The sequence below is a fragment of the Cucurbita pepo genome, chromosome LG13, assembly GCF_002806865.2.
Source record: "Cucurbita pepo subsp. pepo cultivar mu-cu-16 chromosome LG13, ASM280686v2, whole genome shotgun sequence".
In the NCBI taxonomy this organism is placed as follows: domain Eukaryota; kingdom Viridiplantae; phylum Streptophyta; class Magnoliopsida; order Cucurbitales; family Cucurbitaceae; genus Cucurbita; species Cucurbita pepo.
In genome coordinates, this window is record NC_036650.1 from 599,015 (window position 1) to 621,241 (window position 22,227).

Consider the following 22,227-nt stretch of genomic DNA (forward strand, 5'->3'; position numbering starts at 1 on the left):
AAAAAAAAAAAAAAAAAAAAAAAAAAAAAAGAAAAAAAAGAAGAAGAAACATTTCTGACGACAGAAAAAAAGTTTTAATAACTGAAATTAAGACCTTTAGTAAATCTACTCTCGCAAGACCTCCCCAAAATATAGAAAATCCATTCAACCCACTGGATAAGTCCTTGCTTCCCATTTCATTGTCAGTTGCTAATTGATCAACCTGACATAGGATAAGGTTAAGACTGATTAAAGCAAAGGGTAACCATTATAGAACAAGTCTGCATACTTGGAAATTTTGACCCCTGAGACGACTTTGAGGAGCCAGGGCAGGAAGATCTTCGGAATGAACGACCGCAGCTAGCCTATGGTGGAGATGGACTCCAGGTGTGTCAAATATTTTCTGCAAACGAAAAAATGCTAATCACTTCCCTAGAATGAATATGTTTCTCGATTTTATAGAAATTGGAGTCACAGATTAGGCGAACAGGACAGTGTGTGTGTATATATATATATGGGTACATAAGGCAACTTCATATACAAAAATTCAGTAAAACTAACACATACCCCTCCTCCTAAGAAAGCATCAATTTGTATTGGACCTAAAGTAGTTCCAGGAACAGCAGATTGTATGGGTCTGTATTTTTGAGCTGCTGCGGCAACCGGATCCCTTTCAGCCATCTTCTCTGCCATCAACCGTTAGTTTAAGAAGTTGATTGTGGCCATGAAAACTGACAGAAACCGAACTACCAGAAAAGAGTAGGCTAAAAAGTGGAAACTGGATTCAAGTTAATCAGTTGAAGGACACCATGGAGATTCCTAGACAAGCATCATTGAGCTCGTTTACTATAGCTCGACTCTTGAAAAGAGTATAAGTTCGAGTTTCATTACCATTAAGATGATCAGTGTAAGAAATTTGGGTGTCATTTGGCCTCCATGACCTATAATATTCCCTACCTTCCTAAAGCTCTCATTCCTCGGCAATGCCAATTTCTTGACTACTTCCACAATTAAATTACTTGGAACACCACTATCATTAGAACCACACTTCTCATTGCTTAATGCTTCCCTTAAATCTTTATCATGGCGTGAATTGGTTCCACGCCAAATTTAATGGATAACCCTATTATATTATCTTCTCCCCACGTACCCTAAACTAGTACTGGATTGTTGTCGAAAATGGACCCATCAGGTTTGTTGGTTTGTTTGTATAGGAAGTCTTTAGCTGGTTGCTTCAAGTTCACACATCTTGTAAAAAAGACCCACAAAAATCCTACTATACATTATAGTATTGAAATAACTTAATACATAAAGGATAAAATTGAAATTTCTAAAAAATTGGAACGAAATTGAAAGGGGCATATACATTAGTCACAAAATTACTAATTACAAATCAGCAAAGAAATAATTGGGACATTAGACACAGTGTCACCCTATCAAAGCTTGGCATATACTCAGCATCCCTCAATGATATTGTGAATGCTATATAGATAATAGAAGGAAAAGATACTCACTCAACAAAGCGTTGATGAAAGCAGACTTCCCAACATTAGCTGAGCCCTACATGCATGTCAAGTGAAAATGAAGTCTCATTAATCATGTTATCATATTATCTACAAAAGTCATGATGACATGTAAACTCAAAACAACTTTTTCAGAAACCGGAAGAAAAATAAAGAAAAGTTATTTCCCTTGTTATCTTCAAATTCTAAGAGAAGAGGTCGTCCGAGCAGCCACAATTGGTAATAAAATTTAATTAAGAAGAAAAGGAGGAAAGAGTAGAATCCTATAATGCAGAGAAATTAGGAGAAGAAGAATTGAGAAGAAAAATGAAACTTGTAGGACTTGAGAATAGTGCGGCCTAACCTGGTTTTTCTACATAGTGGGGCATGTTTTTGGTTTTACATGTGATTAGTAGCATATGAATCAATTTAATAATAATAATAATAATAATAATAAATAAACAAATGTCAAATTTCATACTTGAAGGTGAAACTATGTTTTGCTCCTATTTTATGCGAATAAATATTCAGTTATCTATTTGTGAGGATACCAAACACAAGTAACTCATGTTGCACTATCCAAGAATAAATTACGATAACAATAGCCTTTCGAGAGGGATATGTCTCCCCCACGATCAATCCACTAAAGACTTGACGTACCAAAAATATGACCTCTTCCTAACAAATTACCATTATACCCTTACTCTATTACTATTCCCAAAATAACCCTATTAGTACTCTCATATTATTAATTTCTATATTAATTATTTATCGATTCATGAGTGGAATTGAAGATAAATGATACGTGTACTGTAACGTTTAAATTTAATTGTATACTAACCAGAATGTAGACATCCCGCCCCTGCACCAGAAAAATGAAATCGAAGGTTCAGCAGTAAATACGGGGTAAGAAAACAGGGACAGCATCTTCTTATAAAAAAAAGGCAGAGACAGTATCTTACACAAAATGGAGACATTCAGAAGTTGAGAACATAAACTCAAATATGCAACCAGTAAGGAAAGGAAAAAGTGCATACTAGTTAAGATATCTGCTTTAAAACTTAAAAACTATGTAGATATAGAATAGTGGCTGGATTACTAAGGGCTGGATTACTAAGGTTATGAGTGCTGATATAATGAACTTTTAAACTTCCTAACACTTCCATGATCCTATTAAATATTGCACGAGGCCAATAGTTAGACTATATCGAAGTAGTTGGCTGATTGACTAGTGAAATTTATCAGAGTGAACGTGTACAAACCTTTTTCTCCTTTTGAATATCCGCTACTACTCCAGCTACTCCAACCAAAGACTTCGAGCTCGTCAGATGGACACTCAGAACACTACAAAGTTTAAAAAATTCTTCACATAGAAGTCCAACTAGAAACTTCAGATCATAAAGATCATGCTCGTGCTCGAACTGAACGATAAATCACAATAACTAAAACTTTATGCATGCTTTAGTTAATGTATGATCGATTCTTGTATAAGAAGTATTCCACAAAAGAACGTTTGATACTTTCAAAATGATGTAGATGGAAAAACATTTCACTAGGCCAAAAATAATCCAACTTACCTAAGCTTCTTTTTGACAGTGGCCTCCACAACCCAATCACCAATACAGTTCAGATCAGTCCCCTTGGGAAGGAGATCGACCTACAGAAATCATTATTAGTCCGAAGAACATGAAAGGAAGTTATTCACTATTCATCAATAACATCATGAAACCCGACATAAAAGTGCAAAATACCACCTTAGTGACCACCAGTATTATTGGATTTGCACCAGCAAGATCACGCACACGTGCCAAAAAACTTCCATTAAAGTCAACTATATCAACCTAGAACACATTGCCAGAAAAAGAGGGAGAAACCCCATATTAAACTCGGCAGCTGCGCATATCTTGACTTCACTTCAGGATAAATTAAAAAGGACAGCAGCCTACGCTTACCAATTTCACAATCAAAGCCTTCTCGTAACGTAAGTGAGAGAGCTTTACTCGAAGCTCCTCGGCCGTAACGAATTGCTTTCCCCCTGAATAACCTCCATTTCCACCCACAGCAGTTATCATGTGACCATGAGATAAGAGGCGGCACCTCCCACATATAACTCTTCTAAGTTGGTGATGCTTCTTTTTCTGCCCATAAACAGACATCAAACAAATGAAATTCAAGAGCATGCTCCAACTACAAGATCACTATAAGACCATAAAATTTAACGGTATTTTCGTAAAAACTGCAGTCTAGACAATTCATATAATATAATCCTATCCGCACAAATTCAAATCAGCACCAAAAATTCTTTATAAGTGATGAATATTATCTCGATGAGTCCTCTTGAGAAAGCCCAAAATAAAGCCATGAGAGCTTATGCTCAAAGTGGGCAATATGGGCAATATTGTACCATTGTGAAGAGTCACTGTTCATCTAACATTCCCCACACATGAATACTCAGAATTACACATTTAATTTTAAAAAAAAAAATTATCACAATCCAAATACAAGTACGTACTAATTCGTAGGTTTCCGGTTCCACATAACCCGGAGCATCCGATTCCAAGGTCTGCAACGGAGCACCACAGCCATAACAAGAAGCAACCGCCAAAGAAACCTTCAACGCCTTATCCTTCTTTTTTTTCCGATTCTTCTTGTTCTCTTTGAGCACGAAATTTACAGCTTCGACGGAATGATGGTGTTCGAGGAATCGGTCGCCTCGGGTGGGCGCGGCGGCGCCAGTGCCGTCGAATTCGGGTGGGTCGGCGGTTGGAGGTTTTTTGTGGTGGGTTTCGAGTGAAAATTGGGAGAGTATGAGGGAGGGAGTTGAACGAGTTTTGAAGGATTTAGTGGTGAATAATGAGGTTTTGAAGATAGAAGGAAATGGCGGGAATAAACTGGTGGAGAAGGGAGCTACCGCCATTGGTGTAAACTGTGAGATTAGCTTCACCGGAGATGAAGGTGTGGTTTTCAGCTTTGGATACGTAGACCGGAGTGAGCTAAAGAAATAAAAAACCCGGGAGGATGGTTTTTTTCTTTTTTTTTTTTTATTTAGTTTTATTTCCTAAATTATAGAAATTACCAATAAACATCCTATTTTGTTTATTAATTTTCAAAAAATTTAATAATTGCTTTAAACAATAAAAATAAATAAATAAATACTTTTAAACAAACTTTATTTTCTTTATTAATTTTTAAAAAAATTAATAATATCCTTACACAATTAAAAAAAAAAAACAAAAATACTTTTTACGTTTATTTTGTTTTATTTCCTAAATTATAGAAATTATCAATTTTTTATTTTGTTTATTAATTTCCAAAAAAAAAAATTAATAATACCCTTAAACAATTAAAAAAATTAAAATTTTACATTTATTTTGTTTTATTTCTTAAATTATAGAAATTATCATTAACTTTCTATTTTATTTATTTTAAAACATTGTAATAATACCTTGAACAATAAAAAAAAAATTTAAAAACACTTCGACATCATTTGAGCTTAGGTATTGTTTGATCACCGAGAAAATGTGTAACAGCACTAGCTCGCCGCTAGCGGATATTATCCGCTTTGGGTCATCTGCTAGTGAATGTTTAGTTCCCATTTTCAACCGATGTGAGATCTCACAATCCACCCCTCTAAGGGGTCACTGGTGCCACAATCGCACTTTTGATGGCAGCGGACTTGCGATTGTGCGGCACTTACTTTCCAACGACAAGTGAGCTAAGCCAATTCGTTCTTACGTCGCCTACGGCCAAACAACGTATGCTCAAGCCTCTAGCCTCGATTTTAAGAGAAGGTTTTAGAAAACGAGGGCAGAGAGAGATTTTTGAAAGAGACGTCATATAAGCAAGAGAGAAATAACAACGACTCACAATATATAACCTTGGGTAGGGAGAAGTTGACAACTAGTGATAGTACATTCTGAGGCATTTCATGTCTGACAGGCCTAGACATGATATTTCTGAGATGTCATACTTTCTATAAATACAGAAGTAAAACATTCGAATATGAAAAGACATAAAGGGTTGGGCTTGTCATGGGCATGCGGCCATGAGCAACACGCCTTGGACGAGCATGACTGTGATAACTAGCATCTTGCCCTGTGACTGGCTCTGATACCGATGTGGAAAAATTCTTTCTAGCAAACGTATTTCAAAACAGTAAGGCAAACGACGATAAATAATGGGCCAAAATAGATAATATCGACTAGCAATAAGCTTGAGATACATAGAACGCACCACCGGATGATTACAATAATTTATTATCATACAAAATATAGAACTTGACAACAAATAAAAATAAAAATTCATTATAGACACGTTATAAAATAAACTAGAAACATTAAATTTTTGCACAAAACCAAAGCTTAAAAATTACACAGCAACAGCCTCAGGAACCCCTGTGAATGAATCTACATTTTCAGCCGGAAAAACCACATTATCATGAACAATCCCGGCCAGAGCTGCTCCGATCAACGGCCCAACCCAGTACACTGCCTGGTTCTTGAAACTCCCAGCCACAATTGCCGACCCGAACGCACACGCCGGGTTCACCGATCCACCGGAAAATGGCCCGGCAGCCAGCACATTGGCTCCAGCCATCAGCCCGACCATCACAGCGCCGGTCGCATTGCATGGACCTCTTCTCGGGTCACTAGCGACGAAAACAGTGTACACTAGAGAAAACGTCAATACACCTTCTACCACCGACGCTCCAAAGCCCGTCATCTCCTCGGCGATAACATAGCTTGGAACGCGCTAGAAAAAAGTTTCATACGACCATGTTAAATCACCACCCAACTCAAAAGCTTTTTCAATCCCGAGATCTAATAAGCCAATTATTTACCTGTCCAACAATGGTGACTCTAAGAACAATGCAAGCCATGATAGAGGCAAGCATTTGAGCAAACGAGTAGAAGAGAGCGGTAGGAACACTGATATGGCCGCCGACCGCCATCCCGAACGTCACTGCCGGGTTGACATGTCCGCCGGAGACGTTGGCAGCAATGTAAATGGCTGAGGCCAAAGCAAAGGCATTGGCGATAGCCGCCACCAAAAGGCTCGATGGGTCGGTTGCAGCAGCCCCGGGCACAAACTTCCCTATCATATACAAAAACCACGAGTCAGTGCAAAATTTGAACTTCTAACTTTTTTCGAAGTAAACAGGCTCCTATGCCCTTATCACCGACTCTAAGCATAGATAGAATCAAATCTACACAGGTGATATGAATACATAGCCCCCCCCCACAACCTGGATATACGAACGCAACGATTAGGAGCGGACTCAGTCACAGAACTATTAAGGACGAATTGTTGAAATCGAGAGAAAAGAGTAAATGGGTAGTGATACTTCTCCTCAACCCACACAACCCGGATATACGAATGCAACGATTAGGAGCGGGCTCAGTCACAGAACTATTAGGGACGATATGTTATTATTGAAATTGAGAGAAACGAGTAAACGGGTAGTGATACTTACGGGAGGCGATTGATGCTCCAACGACAGAGAAGACGTAGAAGAAGGTGGAGATGAACTCGGCAGCATAGGATCGGAGGGCGGTCGGGGCAACGGATTGTCGAAATCGATAAGCGAGGGAAGTAGGGGCCATTTTGGAAAAGAACATTGAAGAAGGAGATGGTGGGGAAGTTACACTGATCAGTCTAAAGGGAAAAGAAAAGAAGTGAAAATTATAGCCAAACAGTTTGATCAGATAAAATGCTTGAAATTTGATGAATAAGAGGACAGTGGCAGTTAGTTTCATGAACAGTTACAACGTTAGAGAGGGAATTCGTTTTAGATTACGACACGTGGCAAATTTTCTTTGGCTAGTTATTTACCAATATATTACTAACAAAATTTAATTAGTTTTTTAGAAAAAAAAATTTGAAAATTTTGTATATTTATATGAATATTTTAAAAATTAATTTATATTGCATTTTTTTTTTGTCCAATAAATTTTTTAATAGAGACAAGTGCATATAATTTGCAATATTAAGAAATTAATTTTTTTAATTTATAAATATAACAAAACCCTCAATTTTGATATATATATGTTAAATTATATAATTTTATTGTCGTTGGATAATAAATTATATTTTCTATGAATTTTAAAAAAATGCTGATATAAACTACTGACTCGAAATGAGTATCAATAAAAATTGATATACTAATAATATATTTAAAAATGTCTTTTAGATAAATATTATTATATTGTTGATACAATCATTTTTATCTCGTGATCTACTTGTTATACTGTGTAACGGCCCAGATCTACCGCTAGCAGATATCGTCCTCTTTGGACTTTCCTTTTCAGTTTTCCTCAAAGCTTTGAAACGCGTCTGCTAAAAAAAAGTTTTCACGCCCTTATAAATGATAGTTTGTTCTCCTCTACAACCAATGTGAGACATTACATATTGTTTCAAGTGTAATATATATATATATATATATTTATTTATTTATTTATTATTATTATTATTATTACAAATAAGTTAGTTCCCAGTTCCTAAAACAAAAAATCTAAATCTTGAAATTCATTAATTTGTTTTTAAAAAATATATTAAATATATTAAAATTTTATTCAACATAAAATTGGAAGAACATATTAAAAATAAATATACTAATTCAAAGATTAAGATTATAATATTGTTTAATCCTATCTCCCTCCAAAAATAAAAATGAACAGAAAAAACAGAAAACTATAAAACGGCGAAACTGTAAGCTGACAGTTAGTTAAAGTTCCAAGTGTATTGACATGGCGGAAGCGGGCAACGTTGATCTCGAAATTGAAGGTGATATTAAGCGGCACTCGCCTCGCTTTCAGCTGCAACTGATTTCTATTACGATTCTCCATTTTCAATACCATCGCAATCAATTCCGCTTTCTCAAATCATCACTCTTTCCCTTTCCCGATCGGGTATCTTCTCTCTTTTCAATTCGAATCCATTCCATTCCATTCTTCGAGGTTTTTCAATTTCTTCGCCATCATGAACGCCTTAGCTTCTACCAGTCGCAATTTGCGCCACGCGGCGCGGATTCTAGGTCTGGACTCAAAGATCGAGAAGAGTCTTCTGATCCCGTTCAGAGAAATCAAGGTTGTTCTTCTGTTATTGTTTTGAGATTGATTTTAGAGGCTCTGATTGTTTTGATTTTGATGATCCGACAGGTTGAGTGCACGATTCCGAAGGACGATGGGAGTTTGGTGTCTTATGTGGGGTTTAGGGTTCAACATGATAATGCCCGTGGCCCGATGAAAGGAGGAATCAGATACCATCCTGAGGTGACTGGATTTTTCCTTTGTGTGGTTCTGTTGAATTGATGGGATCAGTTTTTGTGTTTTCGTAGTTTTTTAATGTTTTGATCACTATGTGCGATTGTTCTTTTCTGTTTATCTTATTTGATTTGCAAGTGAAGATGTCATTTGGTGTGTTTTGGTTTCTGGATGAGAATTCTTGACATGTTAAACACTATCAACGATTCTAATTTGTGTGGTAGCATGTGCATAGTTCACCGGTTAAGTCTTGTTTTTTCATCGGATCGGAGGTTCATATCCCCACCACATTTGTTGGACTAAGAAAATGATATTAGTTTCTATCAGGCAACAGGTAGCTATTGTTGTTCTTTTTGTAATATCATCATTTGTAATTTTGGACATTCTAAAACACCTATAGGTTGTCTGTGTTGGATGATGAAAGTCCCACATCGGCTAATTTAGAGAATGATCATGGATTTATAATCAAGGAATACTCTCTCCATTGGAATGAGGTCTTTTGGGGAAGCCCAAAGCAAAGCCACGAGAGCTTATGCTCAAAGTGGACAATATCATACCATTGTGGAGAGTCGTGTTTGTCTAACAGTCTGTTTTGGATGCACTCAATCAGTTAGGTCTGAGAGTAGTTTGAAAAGAAGATAAAATTGTTTTATGAAAAAGTTGGAAGGCAATCTTTGAAGTGCGTTTGACTCGAGCACCCGATGATCCGAGTGTAAGATTATTTGTTATTAAACACCATTTACTAAAGTGGTTATAATTAAGAAACTATTGCCAAAAAGCATTTATTTTAAGAACACTCTCAAGAACATCTTTTGTGTTTATCGAGTAAGTACTGCACTTAAAAAGTTCCACATCCAAAAAGTCATCTAAACAGTAGTGAGACGTGCAAGGATTTTTATGTGCATTCAAGTACTTGCAATGAGAAGTGACAAGATACTGCTACCATACATAGTTGAATGTCAAAATCTGTTACTAAAAGGTTGAGCCTTCTGATTTACAAGTAATGTTCTTGAGCTGTTACTAAGAGACTTAAGATGTTTACATATGAACATCCTCATAATGGACTATTGAATTGCTCAATTCTGCTACTAAAGGTCAACCCTGATGAAGTAAATGCTCTGGCTCAACTAATGACATGGAAGACTGCCGTAGCAGATATTCCTTATGGAGGTGCAAAGGGTGGGATTGGATGCACTCCACGAGAGTTAAGTATGAGTGAGTTGGAACGCCTTACTCGTGTATTTACTCAGAAGATCCATGACCTTATTGGCATACATACAGACATTCCCGCACCAGATATGGGCACAAATGCACAGGTTTAGTTCAGATAGTTTACAGGTTCAATAGTATCCTTAATTTTTCTTGAGCTGCTTTCAAATATTTCGGCAGGATGATTGATTATGCTTAGAATTTCCTGCTGCTGCTATGAATTTGAAGCCAAATGATTTGTGCAGACAATGGCCTGGATTTTGGACGAGTACTCTAAGTTTCATGGTTACTCGCCTGCTGTTGTGACGGGGAAGCCCTTAGTAAGTGATTAAGATTTGAAAATTCAAGAAACTGCTCTGTGTTTGATGAATATCACTGAATTGATTTGATCCCTCTCCCATACATTTTTCAATCATAGGACCTTGGTGGTTCCCTTGGTAGAGAGGCTGCAACAGGGCGTGGTGTTGTTTTTGCTACCGAAGCTTTACTTGCTGAGCATGGAAAGAAAATCAAAGATTTAACATTTGTTATTCAGGTATATTAGAATTCAAATGTGCAAACTTAATGGTCTTGTTGACAATGTTTTGTGTTCTCTTTCAAATTTCAATTGAAGAAACCTCTATGAACTGCAAATTAATAGGGATTTGGTAACGTGGGATCTTGGGTTGCAAGACTCATCCATGAAAAAGGAGGAAAGGTTGTTGCAGTGAGTGATATCACCGGCGCTGTAAAGAATCCAAATGGGATTAATGTATTCGACCTGCTTGAACACAGAGAAAAGACCAATAGTCTCGTAAATTTCCAAGGTGCAGATGGCTTGGATCCGAATGAACTTCTAGTTCATGAATGTGATGTTCTTATCCCATGTGCTTTAGGTGGAGTTTTGAACAGGTCTACCATCTTTTTCATCCATAAATCCTCCTCTGCTGTCAAATACTTTTGAAACTCTTGAATACTTTGAAGACATGTATATACATTTATGTATGGTTTGCATTGTATATTTGAGATTAACTTCTGCAACTCAATGTGTCTTAGCTAATTCCATTTTTTTTCCAACTGAAGGGAAAATGCTGGTGGTGTGAGAGCAAAGTTTATAGTAGAGGCAGCTAACCACCCTACTGATCCAGAAGCAGATGAGGTAATGTTTCTAATTAATGTTGGATTCATGCGTATGCTTAAATTTGTGACAGTTATGATTTCATTGCTACAGATCCTATCTAAGAAAGGAGTCATAATACTCCCTGACATCTACGCAAATGCTGGTGGAGTCACCGTTAGCTATTTTGAGTGGGTTCAGGTAACAAGCAGACTAAACATCAAAACTTTTGCACTTAATATACGCTTAAATTCTATTTTTGTGAGATCCCACGTCGGTTGGAGATGGGAACGAAACATTCCTTATAAGGGTGTGGAAACCTCTCCCTAGTAGATGCATTTTAAAATCGTGAGGCTGATGGATACGTAACGGGTTAAAGCGTACAATATCTGCTAGAGGTAGACTTGAGCTGTTATAAATTATATCAGAGCCAGTCACTGAGTGATATGCCAGCGAGGACGTTGGGTCCCCAAGGGGGAATGGATTGTGAAATCCCACGTCAATTTGAGAGAGGAACGAAACATTCCTTATAAGGGTGTGGAAACCTCTCCCTAGTATACGCGTTTTAAAACCGTGAGGCTGACGGCGATACATAATGGGTTAAAGCGTACAATATCTGCTAGAGGTAGACTTGAGTTACAAATTGTATCAGAGCCAGTCACTGGGTGATATGCCAGCGAGGACGTTGGGTCCCCGAGGGGGAATGGATTGTGAAATCCCACATCGATTTGAGAGAGGAACGAAACATTCCTTATAAGGGTGTGGAAACCTCTCTCTAGTAGATGCATTTTAAAACCGTGAGGCTGACGGATACGTAACGGGTTAAAGTGTACAATATCTGTTAGAGGTAGACTTGAGCTATTATAAATTGTATCAGAGCCAGTCACTGGGTGATATGCCAGCGAGGACGTTGGGTCCTCAAGGGGGAATGGATTGTGAAATCCCACATCGATTTTAGAGAGGAACGAAACATTCCTTATAAGGGTGTGGAAACCTCTTCCTAGTATACGCGTTTTAAAACCGTGAGGCTGACGGAGATATGTAACGAGTTAAAGCAGACAATATTTGTTAGTAGTGGGTTGGGCTGTTACAATTTTAGTCTCCAAACATAATTTCGAAGTTTTCTCCAGATACGTGAAGAACATATATTCGGAAGAACAGTTGAAAGGAGAAAAATCTAATATGTTCCAACTGATTTGCTTCATTTCTTGAGAACGTTGTGAATTTGTTTGAGCCTAAGGAGAAAAACAAGAACAAAAACGTGAACTAAGTGGTAGCTAAGAGGTGCAATTGTTGTAAGTTTGCAGAATATACAGGGGTTCATGTGGGATGAAGAGAAGGTGAACAAGGAGCTTCAAAGGTACATGACAAGAGCTTTTTATAATATCAAGAGCATGTGCAAATCACATGGTTGCAATCTTCGTATGGGTGCTTTCACTTTGGCTGTCAACCGTGTGGCTCGTGCTACCCTCTTGAGGGGTTGGGAGGCCTAGACATATATAGATGAATTACTATTTTCTATGCTTTTACTTTCACTTCCTCTCTTTTTTTCACTGTTCTCAAGTGCTTAGAGTTACTACATGCACTTGCATGATGAAAGTTACCCTCGAATAAAATTATTAACATTATTTGCAAAGATTTAGTAAAACTTATCGAGCGACGTTTCTACTAATTATTAATATTTTTCTTGTTCGTGCAAAGAAGGATCAACACAGTAGTTGACCTATTAACTACTATCTTTATTATCGAAGTTGACAAAACTGTCATGGTTATTATTGTCTTCAACATCACTGCATGAATTTTACCTAGACTTGTTGTCGCTCATAACAACACAAAATGCAAAGAGAGAATACGAGTGTAACTTGTTTTCGTGTGGATCCTACTTTTGAGAGATTTGGTCGTGGTTTTCATGTGACCATCGTTGATATGAAAAAGGTTTAGATTTTTTAGATGGGTGGAAAATTAATATACCTTTTCAAGATCAAGCCCACTATTGTAGATATTGTTCGCTTTGACCGTTACTTATTGTCATCAATTTCATGGTGAGCTTTCCTGACTTGTTACTTATCGTTGTCAGTCTCACATTAGGTTTCCATGTCTTTACAATAAATGATTTCACAATCCACTCCGTTGGGGACCCAATGGTTCTGATACTTATCGTTGTCAGTCTCACATTAGGTTTCCATGTCTTTACAATAAATGATTTCACAATCCACTCTGTTGAGGACACAATGGCTCTGATACAGTTTGTAACAACTCAAACCCACCGCTAACAAACATTATTCATTTTGACCTGTTATGTATCACCGTCAGCCTCACGATTTTAAAACGTATCACCATTAGCCCACGGTGTCACAAAACGTATACTAACCCACCGTATATCACCGTCAGCCTCACGATTTTAAAACATATCATTAGCCCACGGTGTCACAAAACGTATACTAAATTACTAAATTAATATCCGTTACTAAATTAACAGATAGCCTCACGATTTTAAAACGTATCACCATTAGCCCACGGTGTCACAAAACGTATACTAACCCACCGTATATCACCGTCAGCCTCACGATTTTAAAACATATCATTAGCCCACGGTGTCACAAAACGTATACTAAATTACTAAATTAATATCCGTTACTAAATTAACAGATAGCCTCACGATTTTAAAACGTATCACCATTAGCCCACGGTGTCACAAAACGTATACTAACCCACCGTAAACAAACATTATTCATTTTGATCTGTTATATATCACCGTCAGCCTCACGATTTTAAAACATATCATTAGCCCACGGTGGCACAAAACGTATACTAAATTACTAAATTAATATCCGTTACTAAATTAACAGATATTGTTCATTTTGACCACCGTTTTCTTTTTGTAACGTGCCATTTATGAAGTGGGTGATAAGATAGTATAGAGAGCCCCCGTCTAAGCCTTCTCTCCTGCCTTTTCCCCCCAACTGTCAAACGGATCCTTCTTCCTCGTCTTCCTCAACCACCAATGGCTTAGTTTCCGCCATTTCCACCATTTCCACCATTTCCACCGTTCTCTTTCTCATCTTCCTTCGCATCCCTCTCCTCCATCTCCGATCTCTCGTAATTCCTCCTTCTCTCTTCCTCAGATGCCCCCATTTCCCTTTCTCCACATCGCAAAATGTCATCCTCTTCTTCTTACTCTTCCTCTTCCTCTTCCTCTTTCCCCCCCTTTTCCTCTCCCTCATCGCCGTCTCTGAACAGGAGCACCAGCAGCATCCAGAATTCGGAGGCCGAGAACCGTCTCCGTGAGGCGGAGGACCAGCTCCGGGAAGCTATTGAGGAGCTTCAACGGAGGCAGCGGAAAGTAGCGGCATGTGGATCTCATCATCATCAGACCCGGGAGCAACCCCCGCCTTGTGAACATGCTGCTTACGAGTCCTCTTGTGTGGCTAATGCCATTGGTAACCTCTGTCAGACCTTCCTTCTCTCTTATGGTGTTAGAGTTGGAATTGGTATACTTCTCCGTGCTTTCAAGCTCGCGCGGAGGCAGTCCTATTCCTCTATTCTTGATCTCAAGGTTCGTTTTGTTTGATGTCATTCGTATTTTTTAAATTGTTGATTCCGGTATTCCTTATTGTTTTGTGAGATCGCCGATTGAAGTTTTGAATCAGGGTTCGAAAAGATTGTTGGATTCACGTCACCATACAGTTTTCTCCCTTGATTATTGTTTTCATGATCAATATAGTTGTTTCTTATGGCTGCTATGTGACTGTTTGTTTAGGTTAATGCATTTGATGGAGATTATTATAGCTCTTTTTCGTTGAATTGTATTCTTCACCATATTTATTGGGAATGAGTTTCAATTGGAGGTGAGTGAAAACGAAATGGGATGAATTTTTCAGGGATTAAAAGAATATTTCCAATAGGAACAATCAAGATTGAAGTAAAGAGGGTTGTCATTTGTTTACCTACATTTTTTTTCCATATTAGGATTTAACTTCTTTTTCCCCACCAGTGATTTATGTCTGACCGCGTAGTTATGTATTTGTATTGGTTCATTTTTTTTCAAATGAAAGAACATCTTACAACAATGGTGCTCTCTTCTATGAATTCTCTGCACTTTCTTTTTTCCCCCTAACAATGCCCTGTAAAAGTCGAGCTAGACTTTTTGAGTACGAAAGAGACGTTATATCTCATTTTTTGTGACGCCTTTATAAATTGGCTCGAGCTATTTAGAAGTACGAAAATTCTTAAAGAGGTGGGAAAGTTATGCTTTTTTGATAGATAAGTATAACAAGATAGGAGTGGTGATGGAAGTTAAAAGAAAGGTAGCGCTTTCATACTAGAGGGCCAAAACTTGGAAGGTTAATCTTTATGTAATGTGTTTAACTTTCTGCTGCCTCTCACATCTATTTAATAAATTAGTTCTTTGAGGATATATTGTTCTCTCCATTTGTTTCATGTACTTGATTAGATTTTTCCTCCCGAACACTTTTTTGTAGCAACTTGTCTCAGAGAAAGACTTGATAGTGAGAGAAGAGGCATGTCGTGTTGGTTTGCTCTTTGGTGGTTTTACTGGGTCTTATCATGCCCTTAGATGCTTGCTAAGAAAGTGTAGAAAGAAAGAGACATCGTTAAATGTGTAAGTCTCCAATCCATTGTAGCATCAACTTTCACGTCTTCATGATTCTGTTTGTGTTTCATTTTCTTCTTTTTAATGGATGATGAGCAGAATTTTAGCAGGTTCAGTGGCTGGTCTGTCTGTTTTAGCATTAGATGGCTCAAATCGGAGGCGTACTCTTGCTTTATATCTTATGGCTAGACTTGCTCAGGTACAAAGCACACAAGTTTGCCGTTGAGATGTAGTTTTCTTTCTCCCTTTTCTTTGGCTCTATATCTTTATTTTATCTTTATAATTCTATCTGACTAGGTATTTCTTTTTACTTCCTTCATTTTCTTCTTAAAATTAGTGTGCCTATAATTCTGCAAAATCCAAGAACAAGTTCCACTTCTGGGGAAGTCACTGGAGACATGGTGATTCTCTTCTTTTTGCCATGGCATGTGCACAGGTAGTTTAAAGCTGTATGGGTTCTCTGCTTTCTATTTTTTGTGGAGCATTTGAATGGGGAGGAATAATTTTTTTTTTTCATGTGATAGTACTCGTGCAGATGGTTTCCACTTAGGTTTTTGGCTTTTACATTATTTGTATTACTATTACTCCCGTTTGAATCATCAACAGTTAGGCCTCTTTTAATTCTACTTCCTTTGTTGGCCCTTGTTGATGCTGGTCTATCTTTTTGTGTAACCTTTGTGTTTCCCATTTTCTCAGTAAAAGGTCTCTTTTATATCAACCAAATATCTATCTATCTATATGTATAGTATATGTATATCTCCTAGTCCCTCCAACACTACTGGTGCTGTTTTTGTAAGCTTCTATGGTTGATTTGCGGGAATTTCTATTTCTTGATTAAAAGAACTATGGGATTCATCTCTGCCCTTATGATGTTTCTGGCATAGAATTTATATAATTGTGATAACCTCATACTCGTGATTAACTATTTGTTACAGGTTATGTATTCCTTTGTAATGCGTCCGGAGAGCTTGCCAAAAGCATATCGGGACTTCATTCAGATTACAGGGCCAGTTGCGGAACCTGTCTACAAGGCTGTACGAGATATTTGTAGAGGCCATCCTGTGGATGGTGCTTCACTTTCTTCTTACTTGTCAGATAGGCAGAAATCTGGCTATGGAAATCTAGATGAATTTCCCTCCATTATTCCATGTAGTATAATCCATCCGGACACGAATTCGTGCATGGCTCACAATACGCAGGCAGCATCAGCCACATTCAAGAAGACATTTCCTCTTTACTTCTCTTTGACATTTGTACCATTCGTTGTTTTGCACCTGCAGAAAGTAAGTTCTCCCTAAAATTTTCTTCTACCAGGATTGGCCCACCAAAATTGTGTTCCTTGGTTAGAGCTGCCATTGTTTAGAATTGGTAGTTTCCCTTCTTTTTCCTTCACTAGGAAACAGAGGTCTTTCCATTAAAACTATGACACGTACATGAGAAAGATGTACAAAAACCATGTAGTTACAAAAGCCTCTTATTATTTGATACGTGCATAGTTATATATATATATATATATATTAAGAAGATTCTTATCTTTTACTAAAATGATTAGATGGTTGTTATCCCCTGTATTTTTTGCTGAGATTTTTTTTTTCCATTAAGTTCTCGTTTCTAGATATCATAATTCATGCTTTTGCAGTTCATGGATGCTCCGGGTCGTACCTGTTGGCTTGCTGTCAAAGGTGCAGTTCGCTCGACAAGTTTTTTGTCTGCCTTTGTTGGGATTTTTCAGGTCAATGTTTTTCTGATCTGTATTCACGTTAATATCAGTTGAAATCTGTAAGATAACGTTCTGAAGTATTTGAGATGATGCTAGGCGGTCATTTGTTTGCATAGGAAAGTTGCAACCAAAGACCACAAACTCGTATATTGGGTTGCCGGTGGAATATCTGCCCTTTCAGTTCTTTTAGAGAAGAAGGGAAGACGATCTGAACTAGCTCTCTATGTTCTTCCGCGTGCAGCTGATTCTTGGTGGTATATTTTGGTCAACCGCCACCTGGTTCCAAACATAAAAAACGCTGAGGTATGATTACTTCAAAATCAAATGTAATTGTTAAAACTTAAAAGTTAACTGTTTGGAGTGCGCATCAGTTACTCACATCTATGTTCTTATTCCTGAGAAACAAGTATTTCTGTGATTCTATCTAATCATAAATATGTTGAGGATTATTGGGAGTGAATCTCACATTGGTTAATTTAGTGGAAGATCATGAGTTTATAAGTAAGGAATACTACCTCCATTGGTATGAGGCTTTTTGGGGAAGCCCAAAGCAAAACCACTTTGAGCATTCCTGAGAAACAAGTATTTCTGTGATTCTATCTTAAATATGTTGAGGATTATTGGGAGTGAGTCTCACATTGGTTAATTTAGTGGAAGATCATGAGTTTATAAGTAAGGAATACTATCTCCATTGGTATGAGGCTTTTTGGGGAAGCCCAAAGCAAAACCACTTTGAGCATTCCTGAGAAACAAGTATTTCTGTGATTCTATCTTAAATATGTTGAGGATTATTGGGAGTGAGTCTCACATTGGTTAATTTAGTGGAAGATCATGAGTTTATAAGTAAGGAATACTATCTCCATTGGTATGAGGCTTTTTGGGGAAGCCCAAAGCAAAACCACTAGAGCTTATTCTCAAAGTGGACAATATCATACCATTATGGTGAGTCGTGATTCCAAACAAAATAATCATACCATCCAGCAATATACTTCCTCGTATGTTAATGGCCTAGAATAACTGACAATGTCATGCTTGAAATCTAATTAATTGCCGACGTATGTCGATCCTCGAGAGAGATTAGCAGCGTGTCAGCCTGGATCTAGTGAACTCGCTTCGGAAATAGTTTCTATATTTGTGTGGAGGAGTTCTACAAAATCTCTACAGTGTATTAGGATTGTAAACAACCTGATACCTATGATGTTCTGTTAAATTTCTAACAATTTTCCTTTGTTTTGGTAATATGAGTCAGGTCTTCCTGTTCTCAATTTGTATGGGAGGACTCATGTATTACTTAGAATATGAGCCAGATACCATGGCTCCATTCCTCCGAGGTCTGATTCGTCGATTCCTCGCGAGCAGAATCAGCAACTCTAGCATATCTGCCAGTCCAGATGTTTCGCACTCTTATATAAACACACTCGACACGATGAAGAAACCAAATGTGGAAGATAGCGAGGAAGTCAAAGCTGCTCGGTCTCAGAAGTACAACCTCGAATCGATTCCAGGTTTATAGAGTTGGAGCTACCAAATGCAAGGTCATGAGGTACATGCCTTTAACTTTCTTTTTATTCAAATTTCATTGAGTTGGTTGATTGAAGAAGTAACTATTAGCCAACAACCAATTTTCTTTATATACAAAAGAGTGACATTGAATTTTGTGCTATTTTTGGTATACTCTGTATTAGCGCTGGATGCTGCGAAATCAATAAGAGAGAAGGAAATATTATGCACACAACATTTAACAAATGGACCCTTTTCCTTTATTATTATTATTATTATTATTTGTTTATTTATTTATTTTTAAGTATATATTTTTATGGTGAAATTTTAAATGGGTTTTCTTATACATTAAATTTTGAATTAAAGAAATGAATTTAAAAGCGAGATTATAAGTTTAGAATTTAATTATTAAATTACTCGATTAATTTTTTTTTTTTTTTATAAATACATTTCCTCTGCTCTTTCATGTTATCTCCTTTGTTCTTTTAAAATGTCGAAAGACGGGTGTTCTTGAGCTTAACTTTTACGTGCATAGCAGATTTTCAATCGGGTTGTTGTATTTCCAAGAGGAGGGACTAGAGAATAAACTAATTTTCAAGCACTAAAAACCAAGTCGTTATTAAATAGGATCTATGTGTTTTTGTTGCGCGAATAGGAAATGAAATGACGTGAAACCTACATCAAGAGACTATATTGAAAATCATAGAATCATGGTCGGGTTAGGACCTAAATAAACCCAAACTAGAGAAACTAAACGAACCTTAACTCATACATAATGACCCGGATTGGTAATTTAACTTAATTGATTTCAGTGAAATTACCAAAATAATCCTTACGTAAGGGTACCTGGTACCTACCCAAACCTATAATCCGTAAGGTACCTACCCAACTTTCAGGCATTAAGATGCACTTTATTCGTGGCCACCCTATCATAAGATTATCTTACTGGAAAATACCTACCCAACTTTCAGGCATTAAGATGCACTTTATACGTGGCCACCCTATCATAAGATTATCTTACTGGAAAATCGGCACTTTTTCAAACCCAGAAAATAGATGGAATTTTAGAATTTATCCTTGCGGCAAATACTTTTATGCATACCTCTTCTAGTTGATCTATACCATACTCGATTCTCGTAAGGTGATACACGCTAGCTAACAGTCCGCTTGCTGCTAAACTTGCTGAGATGATTCGATTAACCTAAATTTTCAATTAAATCAAATTAATCCTTAGATTAAAAAAAAAAAAAAAAAAAAAAAAAAAAAAAAAAAAAAAAAAAAAAAAAAAAAAAAAAAAAAANATTATCAACCCGGTCCAACAGAACCGGAAGGGGAATCCCTAGGGCTTTTGTCAATGGCCGCTATATATCAAATTTTAGCAGCCAAATTTGGAACGAAGGATTGGAATCGCAGAAGGGGGCGCAGAGAGGAAAAGAACAAGGTTCATTTTCATTTCAATTTCAATTTCAATTTCCTCTTTGTTACGTTCATCTGCTGACTTTAATTTGATCTTCGTTTTCGGAATACTATGCAATGTTAGATTAGGGTTTTAGTTCCCTATTTATCAGTTCTTCTCAAGCTGTTTATTAGGATCATTGGGTTTCCTTTTATTCTTTCGTTATTTTCTTGGTGTTCTACGAATTGTGGCGACATCGTGTCCGATTGTGGTGTTTCTTCGAGGGATTTGGTTTTATTTTTCCGATCGTTTCTGGTTAGGGTTTTACTTCCAACTAAGTTTGATATATATGTATGTCAGTGTATTAACGAAGTTTATCTGCAACCAATTTTCGTGACATACATAACATAAATGAAGATTCTTTCTTTTGTTTGGAATACTTAGGTAAGCCATGAAGCATAACAATGTTATCCCTAGTGGGCACTTTAGGAAGCACTGGCAAAATTATGTCAGAACTTGGTTCAACCAGCCTGCTCGCAAAACAAGGAGAAGGAATGGTGAGGCCCTGTGTTTTCTGCTAGGTCATCCATGGCTATATATTGTATTGTATTGTATTGTATTGTATTGTATTGTTCTAACAGATTTTGATTGTTCTTTCTGTAAATCATCACTAGCCCGTCAAGAAAAGGCTGTGAAGAATTTCCCTAGGCCGACTGCTGGACCTCTTCGGCCTATTGTTCATGGACAAACGTTGAAGTATAACATGAAAGTGAGGGCTGGTAGAGGCTTCTCTTTGGAAGAGTTGAAGGTGGGATTATTTTTCAGATTTTGGAGTTTTTTCGATGATTTGAGCATATTTAACTCAGTTTACATCTATACGGTTGTGAATGTTTATGAATGTTTATCTTTTTTAGAGTGTACTAGAGTAAGTAATATTCAAGAACACGTTTGCAAGTTTAATGATATTGTTTGGATTCTATAGAGATCATTCATTGGTTGCTACCCATCAAGATGATTGACAAATTTTTCATAAAACCAGGCAGCTGGAATTCCGAAGAAATATGCACCAACAATCGGTATTGCAGTCGATCATCGTCGCAGAAATCGTTCCTTGGAGAGTCTTCAAGCTAATGTACAGAGGTTGAAGACTTATAAGGCCAAGGTGGTCGTTTTCCCACGACGTGCCCGCAAGTTCAAGGTAGCCTCCATGCTCCTACTGCCAAAGCAATACAATTCATTTGTTAATGCCTCGTCTCTGATTCATTTACATTATCTGTTGTTGTAGGCTGGCGACTCTACTCCTGAGGAACTAGCAACTGCCACACAGGTCCAGGGCCCTTACATGTCTATTGGACTTGAGAAGCCATCAGTTGAGCTTGTGAAGATCACAGAAGACTTGAAATCCTTCAAGGCTTATGACAAGATTCGTATCGAGAGAACGAATGCCCGCCATGTCGGTGCTCGGTTGAAGAGGGCTGCCGAGGCAGAGAAGGAAGAGAAGAAGTAAATGGTTTCAAGTTTTTAACTGTGCCCATATGTTATCCGTTGAAATTCAAATCGCTATAGTGTTTGGCCTTTAAATTTAGTATCCTTTTTTTCCCTTATGTGCAAACCTGAGTTATGAGTTCAATTTTGAAATGATTAGAGATCTGTTTTTATGCAATGTCAAACATAACGCAGATTTCATAGATGTTGCCTCTTCTGATTTCTTATTCATATGCATTTTTTAGATGATCATCTCTTGGCTCATATGTTTTTGTTTTTAAATACCATTTTGGTTCCAAACTGTAAGCTGTTTAATTTTTGTACCTATACTTTAGAAGTGCCCATTTTAGGCTTTGTACTTACAAGAGAAGTGACTGCTTAATTAGGAGAAATCAAAAACTTTAATTAGCAGACTCGCATATTCCGACTTCTCCAGAGCCTCCGATAGTATGGCTGAGATAGTGAT

The 22,227-nt window shown here is 37.3% G+C and overlaps 5 protein-coding genes across 6 annotated transcripts in view; 3 read left to right on the forward strand and 2 right to left on the reverse strand.

Moving 5' to 3' along the window:
* The window catches only part of LOC111808842 (NO-associated protein 1, chloroplastic/mitochondrial), a 6,636-nt gene extending 2,149 nt beyond the window's left edge, over positions 1-4,487 (reverse strand). Inside the window, exons 1-10 of the mRNA XM_023695043.1 lie at positions 3,994-4,487; positions 3,434-3,619; positions 3,236-3,322; positions 3,059-3,138; positions 2,744-2,825; positions 2,323-2,343; positions 1,494-1,539; positions 547-665; positions 269-382; positions 95-202 (exon numbers count right to left, since the gene is read on the reverse strand). Of these exons, the coding sequence (XP_023550811.1) occupies positions 95-202; positions 269-382; positions 547-665; positions 1,494-1,539; positions 2,323-2,343; positions 2,744-2,825; positions 3,059-3,138; positions 3,236-3,322; positions 3,434-3,619; positions 3,994-4,398 (1,248 nt within the window). The 5' untranslated portion in view covers positions 4,399-4,487. The remainder of the gene's footprint in view (positions 1-94; positions 203-268; positions 383-546; positions 666-1,493; positions 1,540-2,322; positions 2,344-2,743; positions 2,826-3,058; positions 3,139-3,235; positions 3,323-3,433; positions 3,620-3,993) is intronic.
* A 1,362-nt stretch (positions 4,488-5,849) lies between these two features.
* Positions 5,850-7,099, reverse strand: LOC111808054 (probable aquaporin TIP5-1). Its single transcript, XM_023693833.1, has 3 exons — positions 6,955-7,099; positions 6,322-6,575; positions 5,850-6,233 (listed from the first exon to the last, which is right to left on the reverse strand). The coding sequence occupies exons 1-3, from the start codon at positions 7,097-7,099 to the stop codon at positions 5,850-5,852; spliced, it is 783 nt and encodes a 260-aa protein (XP_023549601.1).
* A 1,128-nt stretch (positions 7,100-8,227) lies between these two features.
* Positions 8,228-12,720, forward strand: LOC111808349 (glutamate dehydrogenase-like). Of its 2 annotated transcripts, none has more exons than XM_023694270.1 (9): positions 8,228-8,567; positions 8,639-8,752; positions 9,838-10,059; positions 10,198-10,272; positions 10,371-10,487; positions 10,593-10,843; positions 11,015-11,090; positions 11,163-11,249; positions 12,356-12,720. In XM_023694270.1, the coding sequence occupies exons 1-9, from the start codon at positions 8,460-8,462 to the stop codon at positions 12,539-12,541; spliced, it is 1,236 nt and encodes a 411-aa protein (XP_023550038.1). In that variant the 5' UTR covers positions 8,228-8,459; the 3' UTR covers positions 12,542-12,720. The 2 variants fall into 2 exon arrangements, with proteins under 2 accessions (XP_023550038.1, XP_023550039.1); XM_023694271.1 differs by having other exon boundaries at positions 12,349-12,475.
* Positions 12,721-13,985: 1,265 nt separating this feature from the next.
* Positions 13,986-19,173, forward strand: LOC111808251. Its single transcript, XM_023694121.1, has 8 exons — positions 13,986-14,604; positions 15,530-15,669; positions 15,760-15,859; positions 15,998-16,096; positions 16,596-16,943; positions 17,300-17,392; positions 17,477-17,683; positions 18,630-19,173. Exons 1-8 carry the CDS (start codon positions 14,206-14,208, stop codon positions 18,891-18,893), a joined length of 1,650 nt encoding a protein of 549 aa, XP_023549889.1. The 5' UTR covers positions 13,986-14,205; the 3' UTR covers positions 18,894-19,173.
* Positions 19,174-20,266: 1,093 nt separating this feature from the next.
* On the forward strand, positions 20,267-22,013 carry LOC111808857 (60S ribosomal protein L13-3-like). The gene is made up of 5 exons (XM_023695063.1): positions 20,267-20,321; positions 20,721-20,833; positions 20,951-21,084; positions 21,316-21,474; positions 21,562-22,013. The coding sequence occupies exons 2-5, from the start codon at positions 20,728-20,730 to the stop codon at positions 21,781-21,783; spliced, it is 621 nt and encodes a 206-aa protein (XP_023550831.1). The 5' UTR covers positions 20,267-20,321; positions 20,721-20,727; the 3' UTR covers positions 21,784-22,013.
* Positions 22,014-22,227: the final 214 nt, after the last annotated feature.